At 43.8% G+C, this 21,950-nt stretch overlaps 1 protein-coding gene across 1 annotated transcript in view; it reads left to right on the top strand.

Annotated features, from left to right (window-relative positions):
- ME3 (malic enzyme 3) overlaps positions 1 to 21,950 on the top strand; it is a gene marked incomplete at its 5' end in the record, with an annotated part of 133,370 nt that overhangs the window by 54,957 nt on the left and 56,463 nt on the right. Inside the window, 2 exons of the mRNA XM_082334230.1 lie at positions 15,856 to 15,989; positions 17,531 to 17,680. Coding sequence (XP_082190356.1) covers positions 15,856 to 15,989; positions 17,531 to 17,680 — 284 coding nt within the window. The remainder of the gene's footprint in view (positions 1 to 15,855; positions 15,990 to 17,530; positions 17,681 to 21,950) is intronic.

Below are 21,950 nucleotides of genomic sequence, written 5' to 3'. Positions count from 1 at the left end.
AAGCAAGTTCTTGTTATCAGAAGGCAGCCCCACAACTTTGTTTTTACTTAAGCAGTCAGGTAGCTTGTCTAGATACATTCATGTGTGTGCTTCTTTTTTTCTTTTCCAGATGCTTTTACTGTGATTTTATATTAGGGCTATTTGGATAGAAATTAGAGCTCTCTTTTTATTTTATAAAGCAATTTTTAATGGCTTTTTTTTTTGTGTAGCCAGCCCCTCTTAGGATTATTTTACCAAGAAAAGCAAATGTATAAAATAAATAAAATACTAACAGCCACTAGAGAATCCGTAGTTTCTTGTTACCTTTCCAGTCAGAGTTGTGGAGGTATTTAGGCAGTGCTATATTAAATCTCTGGGATCTGAACACAATGCAAATTAGAGACCGATCCTATTAATATATCTTTGATATCTTTCTGCATATACAAGTACCTAAATGCCCCTGGAAAATACGGCTGTTTTAATTAAGTAAATGAAAATTTCATTTTCATTTTGACTAGGTAGATTTGATTCTTGATTCTGTTTTGGTAAAAGAATGGAGAAGGAAAACAAATTCTCCTTTATCAAAAAGGAGTTGGTTTTCCAACTTTGTGGCTAGCTCAAAGGGAGAAAAAATACTGTACCTGCTAGCTAAACTCAAATCCAAAGACATTAAGGTGAGCCATTTCAGAGGAGCAGAAATGAAAGGATTTATGTTTGGAAGAGTGTACTTCATTGAGATTTGTTACATGTGGTACCTGATACTGGATGTTGACTCTGTTGATTCTATGTAAATGAAGAAGCATCAGTTTTCCTTCCAAGAAATGGAACTTAATAACGTAACTTTTGTTACAGAAGTTATATTTATTTTAAAAACCTTAAGTCTATAATATCATAGAATCATAGAATATCTCAAGTTGGAAGGTACCCGTAAGGATCATCAAGTCCAACTCCCTGCTCCTCGCAAGGCTTTGCAGATTTAATATGATTAAACCTTGGTATGTCTTGCCATCGCTTCAACTTTTACTTAAAGGAGGTTTTATTTTTGAATAATAATAGAATAATTGTCATTATTTACATTTATGATTTTGTCTAGCAAACAAATCACAAAGACGTATCATATCTGATCTGCTCTGGAATCAACATGAGTTTTGCTGCGTAATTTGCTGGAGCCAGGGTTTTACCACTGGAATCCAATTTGTCCTAAGCTGGAAAGAAGGGCTAGGCTGAGTGCTAAGCCAAACCCTCCAGCTAAGGAACAAAGAAAGCTTAGTCCACTTTGCTTTCCCTTTTGGTTCGTACAGGGTATGGTTTTGCACAGCCTAAATGCCAGCTTCGTAATTTCCACCTTAGGCTGCTGCTGAACAAAGGCCTGCGTCGAGCTCAGAACAAAATTGCAAGCCTTGGGCAGAAGAGATGACTTTCAGACAAACTTCTGAAGTTGGCTTTAAAGTTTTCTTGTTTGAAATTTAGCCTAGCAGAAGGATTAACTCAGTGCTTTTGTCTTTAGATCCTCCTAGTTGCTCATCTTTAGACTTCATATCACTGACCGTCATCCTGGGACTCAGCCACGGAGACGCTGCCCTCATTCCTTCGGGGAGTCCGGACTCTGTTTGTGGTTAGGCTCTCCTTCGTTGTGCTTTGTGGTTTTGAAGGGTTGAGTTGACAGGGCTTCAGGAATAAAAGGTTGTTTTGAATTGTGAGGGGTATGGGTGCTGAAGGGAAAGGCTTTTGGTCATTTCCATAAGGTCACACCCTGGATCTACTTGACTTCCTCCGAAAGCTTCTTCCAGAGCTAGATATCCTTGACAGCGTGTATGTGGCTTGCAGACAACTTGCCCTGGGACACGGTATCTGCCCTGTCTCAGAAGACCAGACACTGAGGTGGTTCAGAGATCAAGCTCTACTTCAGAATTCAGTCTGTGTAACCAAGGGCTCAGTCCATTGATTTCTTTAAAAAAGCAAGACCCAAGGTTTAACATTGCTGTCTGGAAACCAGTGTATACGCTTGAACGTAAGGCTCTTGGATGCACAACAGCCGGTGTCCCAAAGGGAGCAGATAGCCACTCTGCCAGCTGGAGTTATTTGGTGATCTCCAAATCAGTGTGCACTGAGTTGCCTAACACAGCCTAGAGCAACAAACACGTGGGAACTGTCATTAGGTACATTTGAAGGACCCTCTGTATTTATCGCTGACATTATATGTACACAGAACATTTTCATGAAAGTAACCCGAGTTACTAATAACCGAGAAAATAACCAAATTTTAGCGCCAAGTTTTGTTTATCGTGTGTGAAGTAGCAGTAAGGTTCATCCTGCAGATTTGGCACTAATAGTATTTGTTTCCTTAGTTTCTGACACGCACACATCTAATGCCAGCTACAAAATCCAAAAACCGTGCTTCAGGAAATCATTGGAGGAAATATGATGACAGTGTGTGACTGCTGCAGCCCATACACAATGTTCACTGACGTTCTTGGAAGCTTTGAATGATACATCCTGGAAATAGCAGCTTCCACAAGATAATGTGGCACTAGTTATCATCAGCTCTGCCACTTCACTTCTTTGCATTTTCCGTGAAAGAAAATCAGATGAGAGAGAGAGATGGGACTGAATGAGCAAGGTACATCTGTGTTGTAATAAAGCAGTAGAAATTCTATTAGGAATGAAAATGCAGTTGAGCTTGGAAGTGCCGGTGCCCAAGTGACTTTCCCTGGGAGCTCCCCTTGGGCGCCAGAGGAACGGAGTCAGCTCTTGGGGGCTGGAGTATCCCACGGGATTCCTCCTGACCATTGCATGGTATTAGAGAGCTGCACAGTTCGTAACCCATTAAGTGCTCGTTTTCCCCTTGCCTATCCCATTCTACTTTTTTTTGGTCACATTGTTTTTGACAGAAAGGTCTAGGAAATGTGTCAAGCTAGTTTCTTAACCAGCTGGCTGGACTCACTTGGCACTCGGTTAGAATGATAATTCTGTTGTCATTACAGCCTCTCAGAGCTGCAGGATATGATCCTCTTGAATTACTGAGCGTAAGACATGGTGGCATTAACAACCACAAGAGACCTTACACTCAGGTCCTCCTCTTGCTGCTCTGGTTAGGGCTTCCAAGCAGAAAACATTCTCCTCAAGCAGCCCCCAATGTTGTCAGCTTGCAAACCAATCTGTGCAGCTCAGTGAAGGAAAAGCCTGCCGCTTCTTACCGACATCTTGTACTGAGTTCTGGGGCCAGAGGGACTGGACTTAGCAGCTTCACGTACAGATTGCCGCTTCCTTGGGTAGAGATCACCTGGGCTTTGCTCTATTGCTCTTAGGCAAGTTTTCGGACACAAGGATAGAGTATCACACACATACTACTGAAACAATTACAGAGGTATGAAGGCACAAGCTAAACACTATGCTGTTCTTAAATTGCTGTTAGGTTCTTTCAACCAACAAAAAAAGCTGTGAGTTTGTTTACACAGGTATCATGGCTGGGATCCCATCTTTAGGGATCCCGGACCTTTGTCCAGAGCATGGTTTTTATTGAAGAGGCTGTTGATGCAGTTGTATGCGCATCCTTAAATAACTGTTAAATAACTCCCTGGGGTGCCGTTCAGCTTCACGCCTTCCCTCTGAGAGCATCCTTTAGTTCATCAACATCAATAACGGATCAGTCAGTCAAAACTGCTGACCTCTTTTGCTGCGTTGGGAAAGGATGCTGTCGTGTGGCAGCAAGGCAGAGACACAGCCAGAAAGCAAATGGTGTTGGTCAACGACTGACCTGGCAAAGTCAGCACTTCTACATACTGATGGAACAGAAGACAAAGCTTTTTTAAACACACAAAAGACATGTCATACGGACACGTACTCTTGGCGACTGTGCTTTTATTGTAAAGGATAACAAAGCAGAGTGTGACTTTTTAGGTTTTGTTCAATACCAAACATAACGGTAACCCAACAACTTCAGGAGTGGGTGCTCCCTCACTCAGATTCTATGGATATTGTGGTAACTTCTTGTATCTGAGTTTCAGCCCCAGGAGGAAGGCGGTTGTGTCTGATAAAACATCATATAGCCATTGAGAACTGACATAAATCATACTGATGCCAAAGAGTAGCCTTGTTTTCTCCAGAATATAGACTCCTGGAATGGTTTGGGTTGGAAGGGACCTTTAAAGATCATCTAGTCCAACCCCCTGCCTTGGGCAGGGACATCTTCCACTAGATCAGGTTGCTCAGAGCCCCGTCCAAAGTGACCTTGAACACTTCCAACGATGGGGCATCCACAACTTCTCTGGGGAACCTGTGCCAGTGTCTCACCACCCTCATCTTAAAAAATGTCTTCCTTTTATCTAGTCTGAATCTGCCCTCTTTTAGTTTAAAACCGTTAGCCCTTGTCCTATCGCAACAGGCCCTGCTAAGAAGTCTGTCCCCAGGGTTCTTACAAGCGCCCTTTATATTTCGAAAGGTCGCAATAAGGTCTCTATCTAGCTTTTCAGCTCTGAATATCCAGGGCTTCAGTTATTTCAAACACTGAGTTCAAAATCATTTTACATTTGCTTTACTCTGATGTCACCGCGTGACTGTGGTGCCAGGCAGAGGAGGATCATGGCCTGAAAGAACCTGAGTTTGAGGGGTCTGTTCCCAAAGATGTGCCCAGTGGCATCAGCTGGTTTTGAAGAAAACAAAATCAGTGGCCATCCTGTTGTCCTGCACACAGGTGTTTCACAGCAGGTCATAAAGTGAAAGTCACTCCAACCTTCCCAAGTCTTTGCAGACTCTGGCTGGCTCTGCCTCCAGTGCTCCCCACGCTGCACCACGCTCTTTCAGCAAGGCAGGTAGGATTCAGTTGAAACCCAGTTTTGAATGGCAAGATTGAAGGTTTGATGCATCAGCTGGTGCCTCCTAACAAACAGAGGTGCATGAGTGGAATCAATGCTTTAGCCATCGCCTTCTCCTGACCATCCATATAGCAAATTATTTTGGGATAACGCTCATGTATTCAAGGAGCCTGGACTGTGTTTGTTACCCTTACTGCAGTCATGCTTCGTCTTTGCATCATTTAGCCAAATTGTTTCGGTTACAGAAGAATAGATGTTCTGTTGGAGGAAGGAAGCTGCTGGCCTCGGACAATACTCCTCTAAGTTGGAGAGGCTGGAGTAACTGTGCCGAGGTGGACAGGCAGCAGCCATGCCAAGAACAATATTATTTGCATTTTAAGTTATAGCATCTAATGGAATCAAGAACAGAACCAGTTTTTTTCTGAAGTCATTTGAAGGTTTGCCAAAGGGGCGATTTACAGCTTCCTAGTAATAATGAACAGTTCAGCTGTCTTGACCAACATGTGGTCACGCATGTTGCAAACTGACATAAATATTTTATAACCTCTTGCTGCAGTTCCTGTTCCACAGAGAAGTTTGTCAAACAGCTCAGGGAATCAAAAGGGTTTTAATCTTTAAATTTCATCTCAGAGTAATTGTACTTTTTTTTTTTTTCCATTCTGAACTTGGATGACTTGTTTCATACTGCCCTTGATTAAAAACAGTTGGAAGAGGAGGATGGGAGTTTTCATTTTTGAACTTTTTTGGAAAAATCTCAGGAGCTTTATTAGTTATTTGATTTATAGTCTAGTATAAATATCTTTCTAGTGCAGCGGGTGCTTTTGAAACTGGAAGTGGTTAAGCTCAATCCTGAGAAAGTGATAAAAATTAAAGTACTTGTATGAAATTAGTGGTATTTTGTCACCTGGAATATTTGGACGTTGTTCTACTCACACCATATGGAAAAAATAGAGCTGAAATTTTGAGGAGCAAAGAAAGTGGAAAATAAAAGCACTATATCATTGGAAGAATATTTAGAGGTCCTGGGGGGGAAGGTTGATAGAAAGGATGTATCATTTTGTATTTGTGCTATTGTACAAATTGCAGTCCAGATGCTCCGGTATCGGGGCCAAGCATGCTGAGTGCTATGCATTCAACTGCATATAACTTAGAGACAGCTCAAATCAAGTTGACAATAGACCAAGATAGCAGGGAGAGTGCACGCAAAGGTGATGAGAGCTGTAGACAGGAAAGGTCAGGTCGCACGTATGTGAGCACTTCATGCATCTTCCTTTTTCCTCTCTGCATTAAAAGGGAAGAAAAAGTTTGAAGTAAAATATTCAGACGAGGAGGAGGACGAGGGGCCGGGTCAGAGGGTAGTCACGGTAGGCTAGCTACTCTCCTGGTGATGCCAAAAGTAGTTTGGACAGTTGGACGACTGATCTCAGCACTTAAGCAAAACATGTGCTTGGCGATACAACAGCCCCTGAGGTCAGCACGGAGATCATCTTAGGGCTGGCCGGAGGCTGGATTGGAAAAGGACATGTGTTTGTGCTACATAGATATATATATGTGTGTGCATACATACAGCTTTAGCTACCTGTCAGTGTTTAAAAGGGGTTTTGTGAAATACAGTTGTAGAAATGCTGGAGTAAAGAGAGGGAAGCAAGATGCTTAATGCCTTGAGAGACAAAATAAAAGACCATCGGGGGGCTGAGTCTGTGGAAGGCTGAGAAGTGGGAAGAAAAATATCATCACCGTGCAAAGCACAGCTAAACTCTAAGGTGAGCTGCCAAATGAGGACAGCACGAAGATCTCCGCTTGCCTTCCAAAGGGAAGGTGGACTCTCGAGAGCGCTGTACGTCTCGCAGCTGGTGTGTTGCAATGCCGATGGGCACCGCAACGGCTGACTGTACCTTGGCCCCGTGCACATCACCATAGCTACAGTTTCTCTGTTGAGCCCCAGCATCAGCTGCCTGGGTTGAAGGCCATCAACGGCCTCGCAGTGCGGATGGACTGCCGAAGTGGTGAGGGAAAAAACAAAAGCAGTGTGAATTACTCAGAGGGGAAATGGAGGCTCACACAGATTTCCTGCGGGATGCTCTGTGTTTAGCTGCCTGTTTAGTTGTCTTCAAGTGGTGGTTGTATAACTGGAGGAGAGCTTAGTGGTGTTCTTTCTAGTGCGCTTGTTTTATTGAGATGACAGATTTCTTATTTAGAGCCTTCTTCAGTGAGGTGGGGGCTGGTCTCTTCTGCCAAGTAACAAGCAATAGGACAAGAGGAAAAAGCGTCAAGTTGCACCAGGGGAGGTTTAGATTGGATATTAGGAAAAATTCCTTCACTGAAAGGGCAGTCAGGCACTGGAACAGGCTGCCCAGGGAAGTGGTCGAGTCCCCATCCCTGGAGGTGTTTAACAGACTTGTAGATGTGGTGCTTAGGGACATGGTTTAGGGGTGGGCTTGGCAGTGCTAGGTTACTGGTTGGACTTGGTGATCTTAAAGGTCTTTTCCAACCTAAACAATTCTATGATTCTATCATTCATATTCCTAATTTTTAAAGGAAAACATTGCCTTTCTCTAGCATCTTTTATCTGACGGGGTATCTGAATGTTTTGTAAGCATCTCAAATGGCCTGTAGTGTTCTAAGGCAGGCATATGTTACATCTCATTAAACGGCTATCAAAATTGTGGTTCAGAAGCCAAGCCTGCTTGTCCTGCATTAGATGGGAATGAGCAGAGAGCATCTGGTACTGCTCAGGAAGCTGCTGCTGCTCGTTCCTTTCTGCAGAGCTTTGGTAGAGGAAGCATGCAAGGACATGTGAATGGTACGGTGGAGAAGTCATCTCTGGTAAAGGCAGTACAAAACTACTCTTGGTTTCATTCAGATTAAGCTTCCATCCAAGCGATCTTTTGTGAAACAGCTAGTTCTATGGCTTAGGGAGTGCTTTTCAGTGGTGGTCAACCAAATCCAGCCATCAGCAATCATCCATGAACTGTCATCCAGCTCCAACCTGCATTTGGAGCAACCTCATTTGCTGGAGTGGCAATAGAAAATGAGATACAAATTGCGGAGAGACTCCCACCCTCCAAACCCACAGCATGGTGCAGTTTGTGTGCGAGCAGTAAGCACGTGAGCCTCATTTTTTGTGATTTGCTGGAACCTCAAAAGGAAGTTAGTGCTCTCTATAGCATCGAACCCAAATTACATGCAACCACGATTCCTATGACCAGCTGCCTGTACAATAGGAGAAGTTTCCAGCATTGTAAAACTGGCTTTTAAAACTGTATTGTCTTAATGTTTTGGATCACATTTAAACCTTAAAATTGCCTTGATCTTTCTTCTCAGACATATTTGCTTGTTCGAATTGAGGATGAGGGCTGGTTTTCATCGACTTAGGAATGCAAACGTTGTAATTTATGCTGAATTCTTCCTGTCTAGGAAAAACATCATGTTTGGGAGAAATGTGTCTGCAGCGTCACAGAAACTGCCATACTCTGACAGAAATACTGTGTTTTGTGCTTGGCAAACCTCCTGCAGAAACTGATTTTACCTTTCTCCCTCTCCTCACAAGGTGAAAGACTAGCATCCCCCACAGCTGAGAGGGATAGCCAGGTAGACTACGAGCTTCTCATTTCTATCCTGGACTAGCTCATTTCACTCGCTAATTGGCATAAAAAGGTGTGACAGCGGTAGGTGTAAAACAGATGCAGAATTACACAGGGAGGCTGGGAATCACGTAGAGGAGACACCAGGGTGTCTTCATTTTCTTGGGCGTCAGGAGGGCCAATCCACTGGGATCTGTGTGCCAAGATCACGTGGGATATTTTTGATAGGGGGGTTGAGAATTTGGGGTTCACCTCAGGAATCTACCCATGTGCTTGGCTGTAGCACAAGGCCCGATGTCCTCATTACTGCTTGCTTCATCAGGCTGCCTTTCTCTACCAAGTATTTTGCTGTACATGAAGAGGCAACCAGTGAGTGCTTCGTGTTTTAAGATCATCCAGGCAGGAACAGTCTTTTAATCTGATGCACGCATGTGTGCATGCACCATGTGTCCCACCCCATCTGCTCTATTGCTCCTAAGAATTTATCAGGATTTCTCCAGTTTTTTCCCCATTACATCACATTTTTCTGTAGCATGGCAGTCCTATTCTCCATGAAGTGATTTTACTCTTCTCCTTTACTGAAAGACACTGAAGCTTGTATTTAGACACTTCATGCGTGTAAAGTTATTTGTGAGTCTAGTCAAAATCAAAAGAAATGTCAGCCTAATCTATTTCTCACTAAAGCCAAAGAAGTATTCCCATTAGTTTGGCTAGAACTCCGTAAGGAGCCTAATATTGCTTTTGTGGAAAGAAGAAAGGCACTGAATTTGGCCCAAAATTTGAGTTTCTTAAAGAAACAGCTGTATCTTGTCACCTCTTACTTGGCATTATTTGTCTGTCTCCACCTTTCCTATCAATAGAGCAATGATGCTATTTTTAACCATCTGCAAAGTTCATAGATCCTTCACAAAACCTGCCTGCCAAACCAGCTGTTCTTTGGGGAAGTTTATCTAGCTCAGTTTTAAAAATCTGTTTTTCTCAATGCACCAGGATCTTGTTTGCAGACAAAACACATATAATTTCTAGCATATGGATTTCTTTTTTTTTTTTCGTGTGGAGGAAGAATTGCTGCCCTGGAGGCTGACAAACTGTGGAAATAGTAAGGAGTTCTCTGCTAAATTCAGTATAGAGCTGTGCAGGCTGAAATCACAGTGCAGGGCTTGAGGAGCTTAGCACTGAAGTTCTTCCTGTGGATTAATGAATAAAACCCTAAAGACATTTGTCTTACGAGTTCTATTTATTGAGGTAAGCCTCCTGTAACATGTGCCAATGGCATGGCTTTGCTTCATCTTGCCTGTGACCCTGTCACATCTTGCCCGTCACATGCCCATCAGGGATGTCCTCATCAGGAAAGCGTTTGCTTCTGTGGGATAAACTGTGCAGGATCAGGTCCCTGGTCAGTAAGTATTCTGGCACAGGGACTTTGTCATGTTCCAGTTCTGCTCACTCTTAGGTTGGTGTAAATCAAAAGTCCCTGTTGTAAGAGTAGGTAAAAATGAGAAGACTAATGGCAATATGTCCCTCTAATCCAGTGAAAGGAAGTTACTTGCACAAAACAAAACAGCTACTGGTAAAACCTCATTAATAGTAGGGGCAACTTATGTTGTAATTGAATTAGTGAACCTCATTAAAGGTGGTTCCTCAGGAACTGAAACAAACATGAAGTTGAGTTGCTTAATTATCTTTGTCTTGGAGGTTTTTTAGCGTTCCCAGGGTCTGTGGGAGAGGAAGGAACAACTGTATGAAAGGGTTAGAAATCCGTGATTATATCACTTCGTAACAAAGGGGATGGCCAAGAGGGTGCGATTTTTTCAGCTAGTGACTTTGAACCCAGAAGGAGGCAAAGACACTATGAGAAGAGTTTGTAAATCATGGCCAACAAAAGGTTTGCCCAGCAATAACTGCTGAGAAGGCACAGTGGGGAATCTTTCCAGGTTTCACAGAAGACACGCTGAATGATGTCTTCAACACACTCCAAAGCATCACGAGTTTGGGTTCTTCCCAAGCTTAAGAGTACACACACATACAAATTGAAGGTAATGAGAAGCTACAAGACATTTAAAATGAGAAAATAAAGGATTACCCCTCCAGTGTGCCTCCTTCCTTCTTTTTATGCAAATAATATTTTCAATACAGCTTTTCCAGGGTGGGACGCAGTGCAGGATGGGGCCTTTGGCAGTCCATCCACACCAGCAAGAGAAGCTCAAGTAGCTGAGAAGGAACACTGTGAAGAGGGTTATCAAGTCAGCTGGAGCCGAGGAGGCCACAGTAGGATCTGACCTTTGTAGAAAAATCTTTCACAGTGTAGAAAATTGATGTTCTCTACTGTTGCTCTCTGCTCCCCAGCCCCTGCGTGCAGTCTCAGTGGGGATTAGTTTAGCTTCTGGCGCTGACCGCTTACGGGAGGAACTTTTGCTAGCAGATAATCAAAGTACGTCCCAGCTGTAAAATTGGACAGGTGCAAATATCTATGGAAAACACATTACAGGAAGAATCTGTATGGAATAAGCTTATTAAGTTGCCTGACTATTAGGACTTCCCTAGCATGGCTGTTGGCATACAAATTATAAAGGAGAAGTGGATTAGCTGTGCCTGTTCTTGCAGCCTGCAGTGGTGATCCCCGTGTGTCCGTATTTCCCCCGTGTCCCCTTCGAGCACTCTGCTTTTATCGGCCTAGGAAGTTCCCTGTTCCAGGGACTGTTTCCAAAGGGCTGGGAGATGTTCACTGATCCTTGTTTACTCAGCTCAGAGACTGCCAGGCCAGCTTTCAGTTGCGTGGGTTAGGGACTGCGGTCCCAGAGGCTGCCTGAGAACTGAGCTTGAGTCCCGGCGTCACGGAGGGCGACGGCCTGGGACTGTACAAACTGCAGAAACCCCTTGGTCTGGCCATCCAAGCCACCCCACAGCCCTCCCTGTGCTGTGGCTGCTAGTCGCCGTGTAGAGCACAGAGATATTGAAAGACGCAGTCAGCCAAGACTTTGCTCCAAAAGATGCTGAGCAGCTGGAGGTGGTCTGAGCGGCGGCGAACTCTGCGCGTTCTGCACTAGGTGAGGCCTCATTCAGCCCTTGATTAAACCCCCACTGCCTTAATGACGGTTTCCTGATACCGTAGGAGCTACCATTTTGTGTCTTTGTTCCCATCTACAGAAGTATGATCTATAATGAGTAAATTATAAGGCTAAGCCATGCCAGCATCCCTCCTGCCTGTATTCATCCCTGAGTGAAACACCCGCTTCTCGCTGCTGGAGGGTGCAGGCGGTGATAAAACTAATCGTTATCTGTGAATTGGCTTTGCCCTGCAGTTTCTGAAATAAGTGGCTTTTATGGGTTGAGCTGCAAAGAGGGAGCTGCCACATAGCAGAGTTGGTGCTGTCAGCAATAAGAAAACAGAAGTATTTGGGGTTGTTTGCAGCAAGCCTTTTTCAGCACAAAACCCTCGCTTAGCCCCTACGTAGCGTGAGGCCTTGTGGGCAGCTGATATTTTTGCCTTTGTTTTTGGGTAGTGACATAGCATTTGCCCTCTCCATGACAACTCATTTCCCACACACTTAAAAATGAATCGGAGCACCTGGTTTTAGCTTTGCAGGGCTGTGGCTCACCATCTAATCATTAGACCTTTCAAGACCAGAAAAAGAGTGGTACAATATGGCTTTCAGGCAGTCTTAAAAAAAAAATCCAAGCCTAAAAGCTTTAATCTTAAACATAGCAATACCTCAGTGAATTCCAGCTTTTGATCTGGGGCAGAATGTGTTTCCAAATTCATTTCACGCTGTGCTGTTTCAGTGAATATAACCACTTCACCCAGGGGTCCTACTCCTAGACCTTCCGAGAAACTTCAGAGAGCAGCCTTCAAAGTTCGGGCAGGCAATTTCTGCTCCACTCCCGACCCTGCCACAGAGCCACTGTATGATGGACTAGCCCTGTGCTTAAAGGTATTTTGGAGATTTAACTGGTTGTGAAGGCAGCAACTTCCTCATCACATGTGGTTGCAGTCACTCCAGTATGAAGATGCTTATACTGGTATAGATCATTCAGATATAGTAGATGCAGAAGTACGTTGAGCTAGAGAAGCTGTATATTAGTGTGACCATGCTTAGCCTTGGACCGTTAACAGCACAACTGTGGTCGTGTTTAAACAAAGTTTAATCTGCTCTCACAATCCAAGAACATGCATCCACGTGCATAGATCTCCAAAATGCTTCCGATGCAAGTTCAGAGTCTTCAGTTTGTGGTGTCTTGAAATAGTGGGTTGGCTCTGGAGGCCGGACTCCTGGCACTATGCAGACATAAAAACTAGCCAGAAATTAAGCACTGAGCAGAGTTGTGCCCAAGATCTGCACGAGTGTCCCTCCCAGCCCAAGTTACACAGCCAAACCGCTCTACAGCCCCACGCTCCCTTTTGACCCTATTCAATCTTATTAATTATTACATTAATTCCCCATACCACAAGAGATTTCCCAGTACACTGCTGAACACTTTTCAGCCTGGTGAGTGCCTCCCACAAAGGGAGAAAAAAAGCCCGGCAGGACTGAAGGACAAGCGCCCAAATACAAGTGCTTCACCTTCCTGGCAGCTGTAATTCCATCACAGCTCGCACACTGCCCCTGGGTGAAGGGCAGCTGGATGCTCCTGGCCGTGCTGGGTTGTGGGAGATGTCATCCAGGCAGAGCCCAACCTGCTGGAAAAAAAAAAAAGGGGGGGTTACTAGTGGGCATGCAGACTGCTGTTTCTGTAGGGCATCATGGTATTATTTTGAGTAGAAATGAGCTGAAATACAGAAATTTTTTCTTGTATTGGGTGTGTGATCATTTGGTGAAATGTTGAAACTTTTCACTATTTTAATGGCTGGAAAATAACTGAAAGGCCTTTTTTTCCTGTTGAAAAAATACCTCAAGAAGATTTTTAGTGGTTGGGGGCAGCAATGCCTAGGGTACCGCATTTCTGCCTTTTCTATCCCTTTCGCTTTTAGAAGAGTAACCGCCACTGGTTTGCTTTTTGTGCTGAGCTTCATTTCTGTTCCAGGGGATGAGCGGGGCTCAGGTCTGTGACCCTGATCAGCCAGGCTGTGATGCGACTCTCTCTAGACAAGCAAGCAGAGTATTTAGTGCCAAATACTTCTGTCTCCCGTTATCTGTCCTCCATGTTCAAAGGTCTCGGGAAGTAAATGGTTTGAAATTGTATCTTTTTTTTTTCCATTCATTGCAGATAAACTTTGGCATTCACAATAGCTGTATTTTCCCTGCCGTGATACAATACTGTCAGTCTAAAGCCAAATTCTGACGTAGAGCTGATGTCCAGCGTTGATCTTAGTGTAGTATTTCAGAAGTCTCCAGTCTGGAGAATACAGACGGTTGCAAATTTTCTGATGAGAATGTGTTGGGTTTTTTTTAAATTCAGAAATGATGACTCACAAAACTTCAAACTTTGTCTTGTGGGAACGTACCAGTTCTGCTATTAAACTAATTGGGGGGAAGACTTCTCAGGTCCAGGAAGGAAATCTGGGTCAGAAATGTCAGGCACTTCAGCAGAACCAGCCAGCTCCTGGGTACAATATTCACCAATGACTGCAGAGACCTTGATGCTGTTTCTGGGTTTGACAGCAAAATCTTGACCTCCTGCCTCTTGGGCAACTGCTGAATCCTCATCTGCTGGCTGGAAGAGGAATGATTTCTTTCTGCCATGTTCTTGCATCAAAGATTTGGAAAATACTTGGCTCTGTCCTGATACAGAGCAGAGAAAAATATGAAAATGCTTGTGGGATAAAGATCATTTTCTTCTCGGATGTCCTGAATATCTTTTCTGAAATATATGAAGACTTGTTTTTTTTTTTAATTTGTGCTAGTGCACAATTTATTAATAAACGAGGTGTCACACTATGTACCAAGCATGGATCTGGCAAACAGGAGAATCAGTTTCAGTCCTTTCCTCTAGCCCGTCACAGGCTACTTGGTATCGCTGATAGTTTGACAAACACTTTCACCAGCAGCCGCACCACTTATACGTGAGCAGCTCTTCCAGCGGCCCATTCCCGCGGCTCTCTGTCCCCAGTGGCTGTGCCCAGGTTTGCCAGTGTCTGCAGAGCCATCGATGGTGTGTCATCAGCCAGGGGACCTGCTCCGAGCTCAAATGACCTGGTTATTTTTAATCCAGGTACTTCCTCTCGCTGATGAACCGTGTGACCGCACACATGCTTGTGCTGGCACAACCCTTGGGATGGCACGGGGACAGGAACAAGCAACAGGAGGTGAGGGAAGGCTGCCAAAACCAAGTTCATCGAGATATGTCCTCAGTTTTTTTCTTGTGCAACATTAATAACAGTTATTTGTCACAGAAAAACACTAAATCCATGGAAGAAAATAGCAGTTTAACAGCTATGCAGGATAAAGCTGCTCATTAGGATTTTTTCTAGCATTTGTCTGTGTGTTTGAGTAGATGCAGCCCAATAATTACTGATTTTGAATATTTTATTGCCAGCTGTTCATCAAGATATGAATCAGTTGGTTAGTTATGGGTGAAGTTTTCGTTAGGATTTAAGCTCTTTACACACTTCTGAAAATGTTTCCTTCTATCCTGCTGTCTAATCTGCTATCAGCATAGCAGAAATCCCATTAATTAAGGACTAAGACCTTTTATAATCTTCTTCCCAGACTGCAGAATTAATTTACGGTTGCTGTTCTTCATGCTGAGTCCAGTGCAGGGAGCTGCTGGCCACCTGCAGCATCAGCCCCTGCATGCACGGGAGCGGGACACGCTCAGGCTTCTGCCTAGGAAGGATGAAATTGTCCCGTAAGAGCAGGGATATCCCACACAAGCTAGCATTCCAGCTGCAGCTGTGGGCCAGTGTCAGCTACTTAATATGACTTGGGCCACTCTGTGTGCTCCTCGAACAAAAAAAAAAGGTTTGGTGCTGAGGAAGCATCCTACATGTCAAGTCTGTCTTCTGTGCTGCTAATATGCCATTAATACACATTGTGTCTGGTGGAAAACTAGAAGGTAACTGAAGTTGATGAGTTGGGTATGCTATGATGGGTTGATGAGTTGGGTATGCTATGATGGGTTGATGAGTTGGCTATACTATTCAGTACCCAATTCTAATCCTGATATGTGGTCTGTACAGGATTGTGAGAGCTCGGCTTTCAGGAAGCCCATTGAAACTTGTAGGCGTGAGCTAATTAAGTAATGTAAGAGCATAAAGTGAAAGAAACCGTAAGGACATATACACTATAAGGTTTTATACACTATAGAGACCAACCAAATTCAAATGGCAGAAGAGTGTGAATCATCGCATCCCTGCTGGCGCAAGGCACGGCTAATCCAGAAGCTGTAGGGTCTGGGTGGTCCAAGCCCCGCGCTCCCTGCAGCTGAGGACTGCCTCCAGGGCCTCGGGGGCTGCGTGCTGTTCCTTGCTTTCCTCTTGGATATCCTGTCTGGTAGTGCATATCGTGCCATTTGAATGTGCCTTCCTCTTTTCTTCCCAGGGAATGGCTTTTACACTTGAAGAGAGGCTGCAGCTGGGAATCCACGGCCTCCTTCCTCCTTGCTTCTTAAGCCAAGACGTTCAAGTCCTCCGTGTTATGAAAAACTACGAGAACAAATCTAATGATCTAGACAAGTATGTAAAAAACATCTTATTTCCTCCTCCCTCCCTCTTTAATTTTCAGTTCTTTAAAGCCTCCAGGAAGACTTGAGGATCCTGATTCAAGTCACACAGGTTTCCTTCAGAGTCACTTTTTTCCACCTGTCCATACCCTCCAGCACCAGGAGTGTTAATTCTGGCCTGTATACTGTCACCTCAGTTACATGCCATCCCAGTCCCAAAATAGCACTGGTACTGCTTTTTTTCTAGCACCACATTGCTGGAGAGCTCTGGTATTAGCCTGGCAATTCACTGTACTTGGGGTACAAGTGCGCAATGAAAAGGCAGTCCCTGCCCCAGAGCACTGGAGGTAGAGTGAGCACACATAGTGCATGTTCCTATCTATATGCTCATCAATACATTCACTAAAATAATGTCTGGAAGAACAGAAAGAACCTGTGAACTGGTAGGAAAAAAATTTAAAAATAGAAGCAATGACGTGTAATGACTAATCTTTCTGTTCCTGAGCTTGCATTGTGTCCAGTGTTGTTCAACAGAGTTATTGATGGAAGATGGTGTTTGACTCCTGTCGTGACGGACGGTAGGGTTTCCATCTCCATCTGTCTCAGCTCTTCTTGATCTGGGGACTGAGGCAGCAGGACTCTTCCCCTGTAGAGCAATTCTGTTGCGTTGGCTTTTCTGTGTCACAAATGCATGTGTCGATCTTGCAAATTGTATATTGTGGGCAGCATGTGATCCCTTTTTGAAGCCACGCTGCAAGATTGGGCACTGAACACAAAAGGGAGTTCATCATTGTGTTCATACAAGTTTCTTAGACAGAAAAACATCTGCAATCTCTCTTTACTTTTTGAGTTTTTCATTTTTCTGGCTTCAATTTGACAAATTCAATCTTAGCCAATGAAGCATTTTCAAGAAAGGAAAATCTTTGGACAAATGTAACATATTCTAAGTCTCTGAGTGGTCATGGTGCAAGTGTAAGTCTGGACAACACTAAGAATACAAAGTTGATTTAACATTTTCATTTTCTAAATTAATATTTTTGTCTTTTTCTTTTTTTTTCAAATATGGGATTTAACTGTCCTTCTGTGTCTAGTGATTAAGTAGTTGAGGATGCAGGATAATGGAGAGAGAGGTTTTGTGGAAAGACAATGCTTTGAAATTTGCATATTAATATTTGCATATATGCATATTTCATTTTATAGATTGCATAAGAGATTTTGATAATAAAGATGATGTCCCACTCTGTCCCAGGTAGCCCTGAAGTCTACTTTTGACCTTTTCCATTGCATTTGTTTCTAATGCAAATTCCGAAATTCTGAGGGTACGCATGGGTGTGACTTCCAGCTCTACCGAGTCTTTGTGAGCTGTCGGTGCGATGGTGGAGCCGGTCAGGTCCTCTGGGAAATTTTGCTCCAAGTATCTGCTCATGATGTAGCATTGAGGAGTGTTAGGGCTTGGGAGAACTGAGTACGTACTGAGTGAGCCAGCTACTGCTTTTTATGAAACTGCCAACATCCATAAATACTGATTTATATCTATTTTATTTTACTTTTAAGGTATATTGTTCTTATGACATTACAAGACAGGAACGAGAAGCTTTTTTATCGAGTGCTGACCTCCGACATCGAGAGATTCATGCCCATCGTTTACACCCCAACGGTTGGCCTCGCTTGTCAGCAGTATGGTTTGGCTTTCAGGAGACCACGGTGAGTGAAGAGACTGTTCTTGCCCCTTTTTTTAGTTTCATGTGAATGTTTCTTTTGTATCGACAGTCCATCTTTATGTGGGTGGCCCGAAACATCTAAAACTTGATCCCTCATCAAAAGATGGAGCAGCAAGCAGCTTCGTGTGTGTACATTTGATGATGAGCTGGGGAGTCGAGAATACCTCTGCCTTCTTCCTATGAACAGCAAACAGAGTGGTTTTGTTCTCAAACAGTACCGTACAGTCTGTGCAACTTAGTTCCAAACAGCTCTCTGAACTTATGGCTGCACCCCTCCCCATCTGCTGTCTCAGGAGCACTGAGTGCCTTCTGCAGTGCTGGCGTTTGAGTAGTTGTTGCGTTTCGGATACGTTGTGCTGATTTTGAACTTTTGAATGTGCTTCCACAAACCAGCCCGCCAGAATCATTTTCTGAGGAGATGCATCGGTGCCTTCCTCGCTGCTCAGAACAGTTACTGTGTAAATTCATGCAACATTAAACACTGTGTACTGTGTTGGAAGGCCCTGTTATGCATAATTCTCTTTAATGATTAATGTTTAGATAAAGCCCCCATTAGCATTCTGAAATAGGTGTTAGTCCTAGCCTGAAAATTCAATGGTAAGGTTCAGTTTTCTTTGGAAGCTTTCTATTTTTTTGTCATTGAAACATACCAGTAGGCACATCATAAACATTTTAGCTTTTGCTATAGAAATATGCAAAGTAAAGGAATGGAATAATACCATTTTAAAAGCATTTCACAGGCATGAGGTTTAAATGCAATTGCAGCTGAGAGCAGTGTGATAGGTGGGGAAACCGAGGCAAGTTCTGCTGACTGACTTGAGGTCACGGGGCGACCCTGAGGCAGACCTCGAAGATGTGAGAGCTGTGTAGACAGATAATGAATAACATATTATGGATAAGATTATCTTGGCAAGCACGCTTGCATCCTGCTTGTCATCAAAATTTCTAGTAAAGCCACTGTATTCTTTCACATGAGCTACTCCTCAGGATTGCTTTTTGGCTTGTGTCTATCCCAGGTAATTGTGTTCTGTTCCCTGATACCCAGCTTCTAGATCTGCTGGGCTATGGTGAAGTCATTCATCTAGTCAAGCCTTGATCATATCCCCTCCTCCTCCTCAGTGTGTGTGAAGAAACCAGAGAAGGAATTGCTCTTTGTACAGGGGGAGGTCACTTACTTCACTTACGTCTCCTGGGCAGCAGAGATAAGAGAGCCCAGGCTCTGTCCCCGGGTGTTGAGCTGCCAGCACTGTCAGGCAGGGAAGAGCACACTGCTGGTTCTCAGCAGGCAATTCCTGCTGCACAGCCACTGTATCTCTGCCTTCAGTCTGCCTTTACCTTGCAAGAAGTTCAAACAATATTTGGGAGCCTCTTTTATTTTCCATCCCTCAGGATGTTATTTTGTTGTTATCCTCAGGAATGCAGGGGTGTCTTTGCATATACTGGACTCTTTCTGAAGTTGTTGCTGTTGGAGAATTCCCCTTCCTGTAACTCGCTTCTTCCTCATGTTTTAAACACACAGTATTTTACCAATGTGGTAAGAACATCTGTTCTCGTAGTCTGACAGTTTTGCTGTTGAACTTGGGCTTGGAGCTGTTCTGGATTCCAGCCCATGGCTTCCACAGGAAAGGGCAAACTGTCATGCCCTTAGTACACTGAATTTCCTATGATGAAGAGTTTGTTTCTCTGAAGATGTAGAGAGAATTTCAGCCTACCTCATATTTGTTTTTAATCAAGGTTGTTTTAGCAAAAGAGTGGCTTTGTTCCATAAAGAAAAGAGCTATTATGTGATGTAAAGTCACGAGATTAAAATGAGAAGCATTCATATGTGCTTTTTTTGTAGATCTGACTCGTATTGTCTTGCAGTATGTATTTTCTCTCCTGGAGCATACTATGTATATAAGGGTTGTCAGGCACTGGCACATTGAGTTCCCATCCCTGGAGGTATTTAAAAGACGGGTAGACGTGGTGCATGAGGACATGGTTTAGTGGTGGACTTGGCAGTGCTGGGTTAACAGTTGGACTCGATGATCTTGAAGGTCTTTTCAAACCTAAAGCATTCTATGATTCTGTGTACATCAGGAGCTGGTCTGTAAGACACTCAGTTCAGGGTAGGATGCCAACACTTTCTGCTAAAATCATTGGGACCTGCAGACTTGGGGAGCTCAGGAATTAAGATCTAAGTTTGTGTTTCTAGCCTTTCCCATGTTTGTTATCCTAAGCTGCACTGACAATCTGAAAACGTGATTCTTCTAACCTAATTGTATTGGTATCAGAAGGTTTTTCAAACAAAATGACACCCACATAAATGTATTTCATTGTTGTTTTAGGGAGAACATAGCACCTAGAACTGGAGAGGATATCCAAGCTATTCAATTTTGCTCTGCTGTCACAGGCATATTTTATCATATAATCCTGTTCATTAACAGATTACGTTTTATTTTAAATCTGTAATAAAGCTGCCCTATGTAGCCCATTCCAGTGGTTTTCCCTTAGTATATAACCTAAATGTTCTTTGCCAATGTCATCCTCTCTACAGTAGCCTTTTCAGGGTAGAAAACTGGGATCACGTTCAGCCTGGTGGTTTTCTTGCCTGTAGTTCTTGCTGTTCTGTCCAGGTTGTCCCGCTCTGGAGTCTCCTTTTTGGCTATGTTTCTCCTGAAATGAACCACAGAAGAGCGAGCACCGCTTCACCATGGAGGTCTGGCAGTGCCGAGGGGACTGGAGCAGTTAGCTTTTTGCTTTTGCTAATATGTCCCAGTGTGCCCTCGCCTTTTGTGGCATTATCCAAGTGGTCTGGTTGCTGTAATTCGCTCTGTCATCTTCTCCCTCTGAATCTTTTCTTCGACACGATTACCCCAGCAGATATGTGCCACTCTGTAATGGTGCTTAGCATTTCTCCTCGCTCCATGTCCTGCTGTGAACTATGTCCTGTTGGGTTTGGGTCATCTCTCCAGTGAATCAAAGTCTTTCTAAACCTGTCCTCCGGAGTGCCGCGCCTCCCAGCCCAACTCTGGGCAACCGGGGAACTGGTTTGGATGTTTGCTGCAGCAATTCCCTTTTCATCCAAACTGTCACATTGAATGCTGTTGGTCAGGCAGGGGAGATATCTCAGTTTCAAAACACTGCGTGGTGCTCCAACATGGATGGACGTGCACATATAGCACAGCTTATGGTGAGAGGGAAGTCTGCAGAATATTATGCAGTCTTTCTGCGGCCACTGCAGCAGCAATTAGTGACCTGTGGACACAGTAAACTTTTTCCCTGTGTTGAGATCTTTCTCAGCCCCATTAGTGCTTGGCTTTATATTTGAAGGTTGAGCCTGGAAAGATTAAAGCACAAGTAACTTGCTTACAAAGCAACTCTTGTACAAGAGCATCTGAAAATAGTCCTATGAGGTCCAGCAGGGCTTCTCTCATCAGAATGCATTTATCAGCGTTTGCATGGCTGCAGATTTTGTTTGGCAGATACTGCTGTCATAATTGCAGGGCTCCGTGCCTCTTTTACCTTTCCTGGTCTCTGTGTGCAAATTCTTAAGGGTGGACTTTTTACCTGCACTTCTATGGGGCTGGTGTCCAGACTTCTCCTCCCAGGTCAGGGCTCCGGCATCCTCTCTGCCAGCAGATTTATCTGCTCCAAATGGGATCAGACATCTGCTGTTCTTTCCTTTTGAAAAGCTACACAACCAGCAGTCTTAAAACACAGGTTTTCTCTGTTTAGCAGTAGAAAAGAGCTACTGGGAAAAAAAAGACTTGCAAACATGCAACTCTTGGCATGCTCATCTCTGATGCCCATAGTCTCCCCACTTCTGCTGGTGGGCCAGGCAGAGCTCCTGTGCCCCAGCTGGTTCCTGTCTCTTCCCCAAACTCCCACTGCCTTTCTCTTCAGGAGTCACTTTAAATTCTCCAGGCAGGCTTTTCTTCTTCTGTGGCTTCAGACTTTTTCCTGTGTGCTGAAAACTCAGCTTTTTAGAACAGCTGGAAGAGAGGTGGAACCATCAAATTATTACTGAAAATGGCATTCTGGCACTGTCCCCTAAGAGCTCGAAAGTTTTAGCTGGAAGGTGTCTATGGTGAATAACATTTTTCCTGTCTTGTTTTCCAGACAGCTCCCCGCTGAGTTACCAATATTCGTTTATTCAAAGCCATGCAATAAGCATTAAAATCTTCAGGCCAAAGTACAGTGTAATTTTATACTTTGTATTTTTAAAATAAAAAAATAGAAAGGATTGTATAATCCGTAAGTACAAGTTGAAG

Source organism: Platalea leucorodia (genome assembly GCF_965183815.1).
Source record: "Platalea leucorodia genome assembly, chromosome: 2".
Taxonomy (NCBI): domain Eukaryota; kingdom Metazoa; phylum Chordata; class Aves; order Pelecaniformes; family Threskiornithidae; genus Platalea; species Platalea leucorodia.
This window is presented reverse-complemented; position numbering and strand designations above follow the sequence as displayed.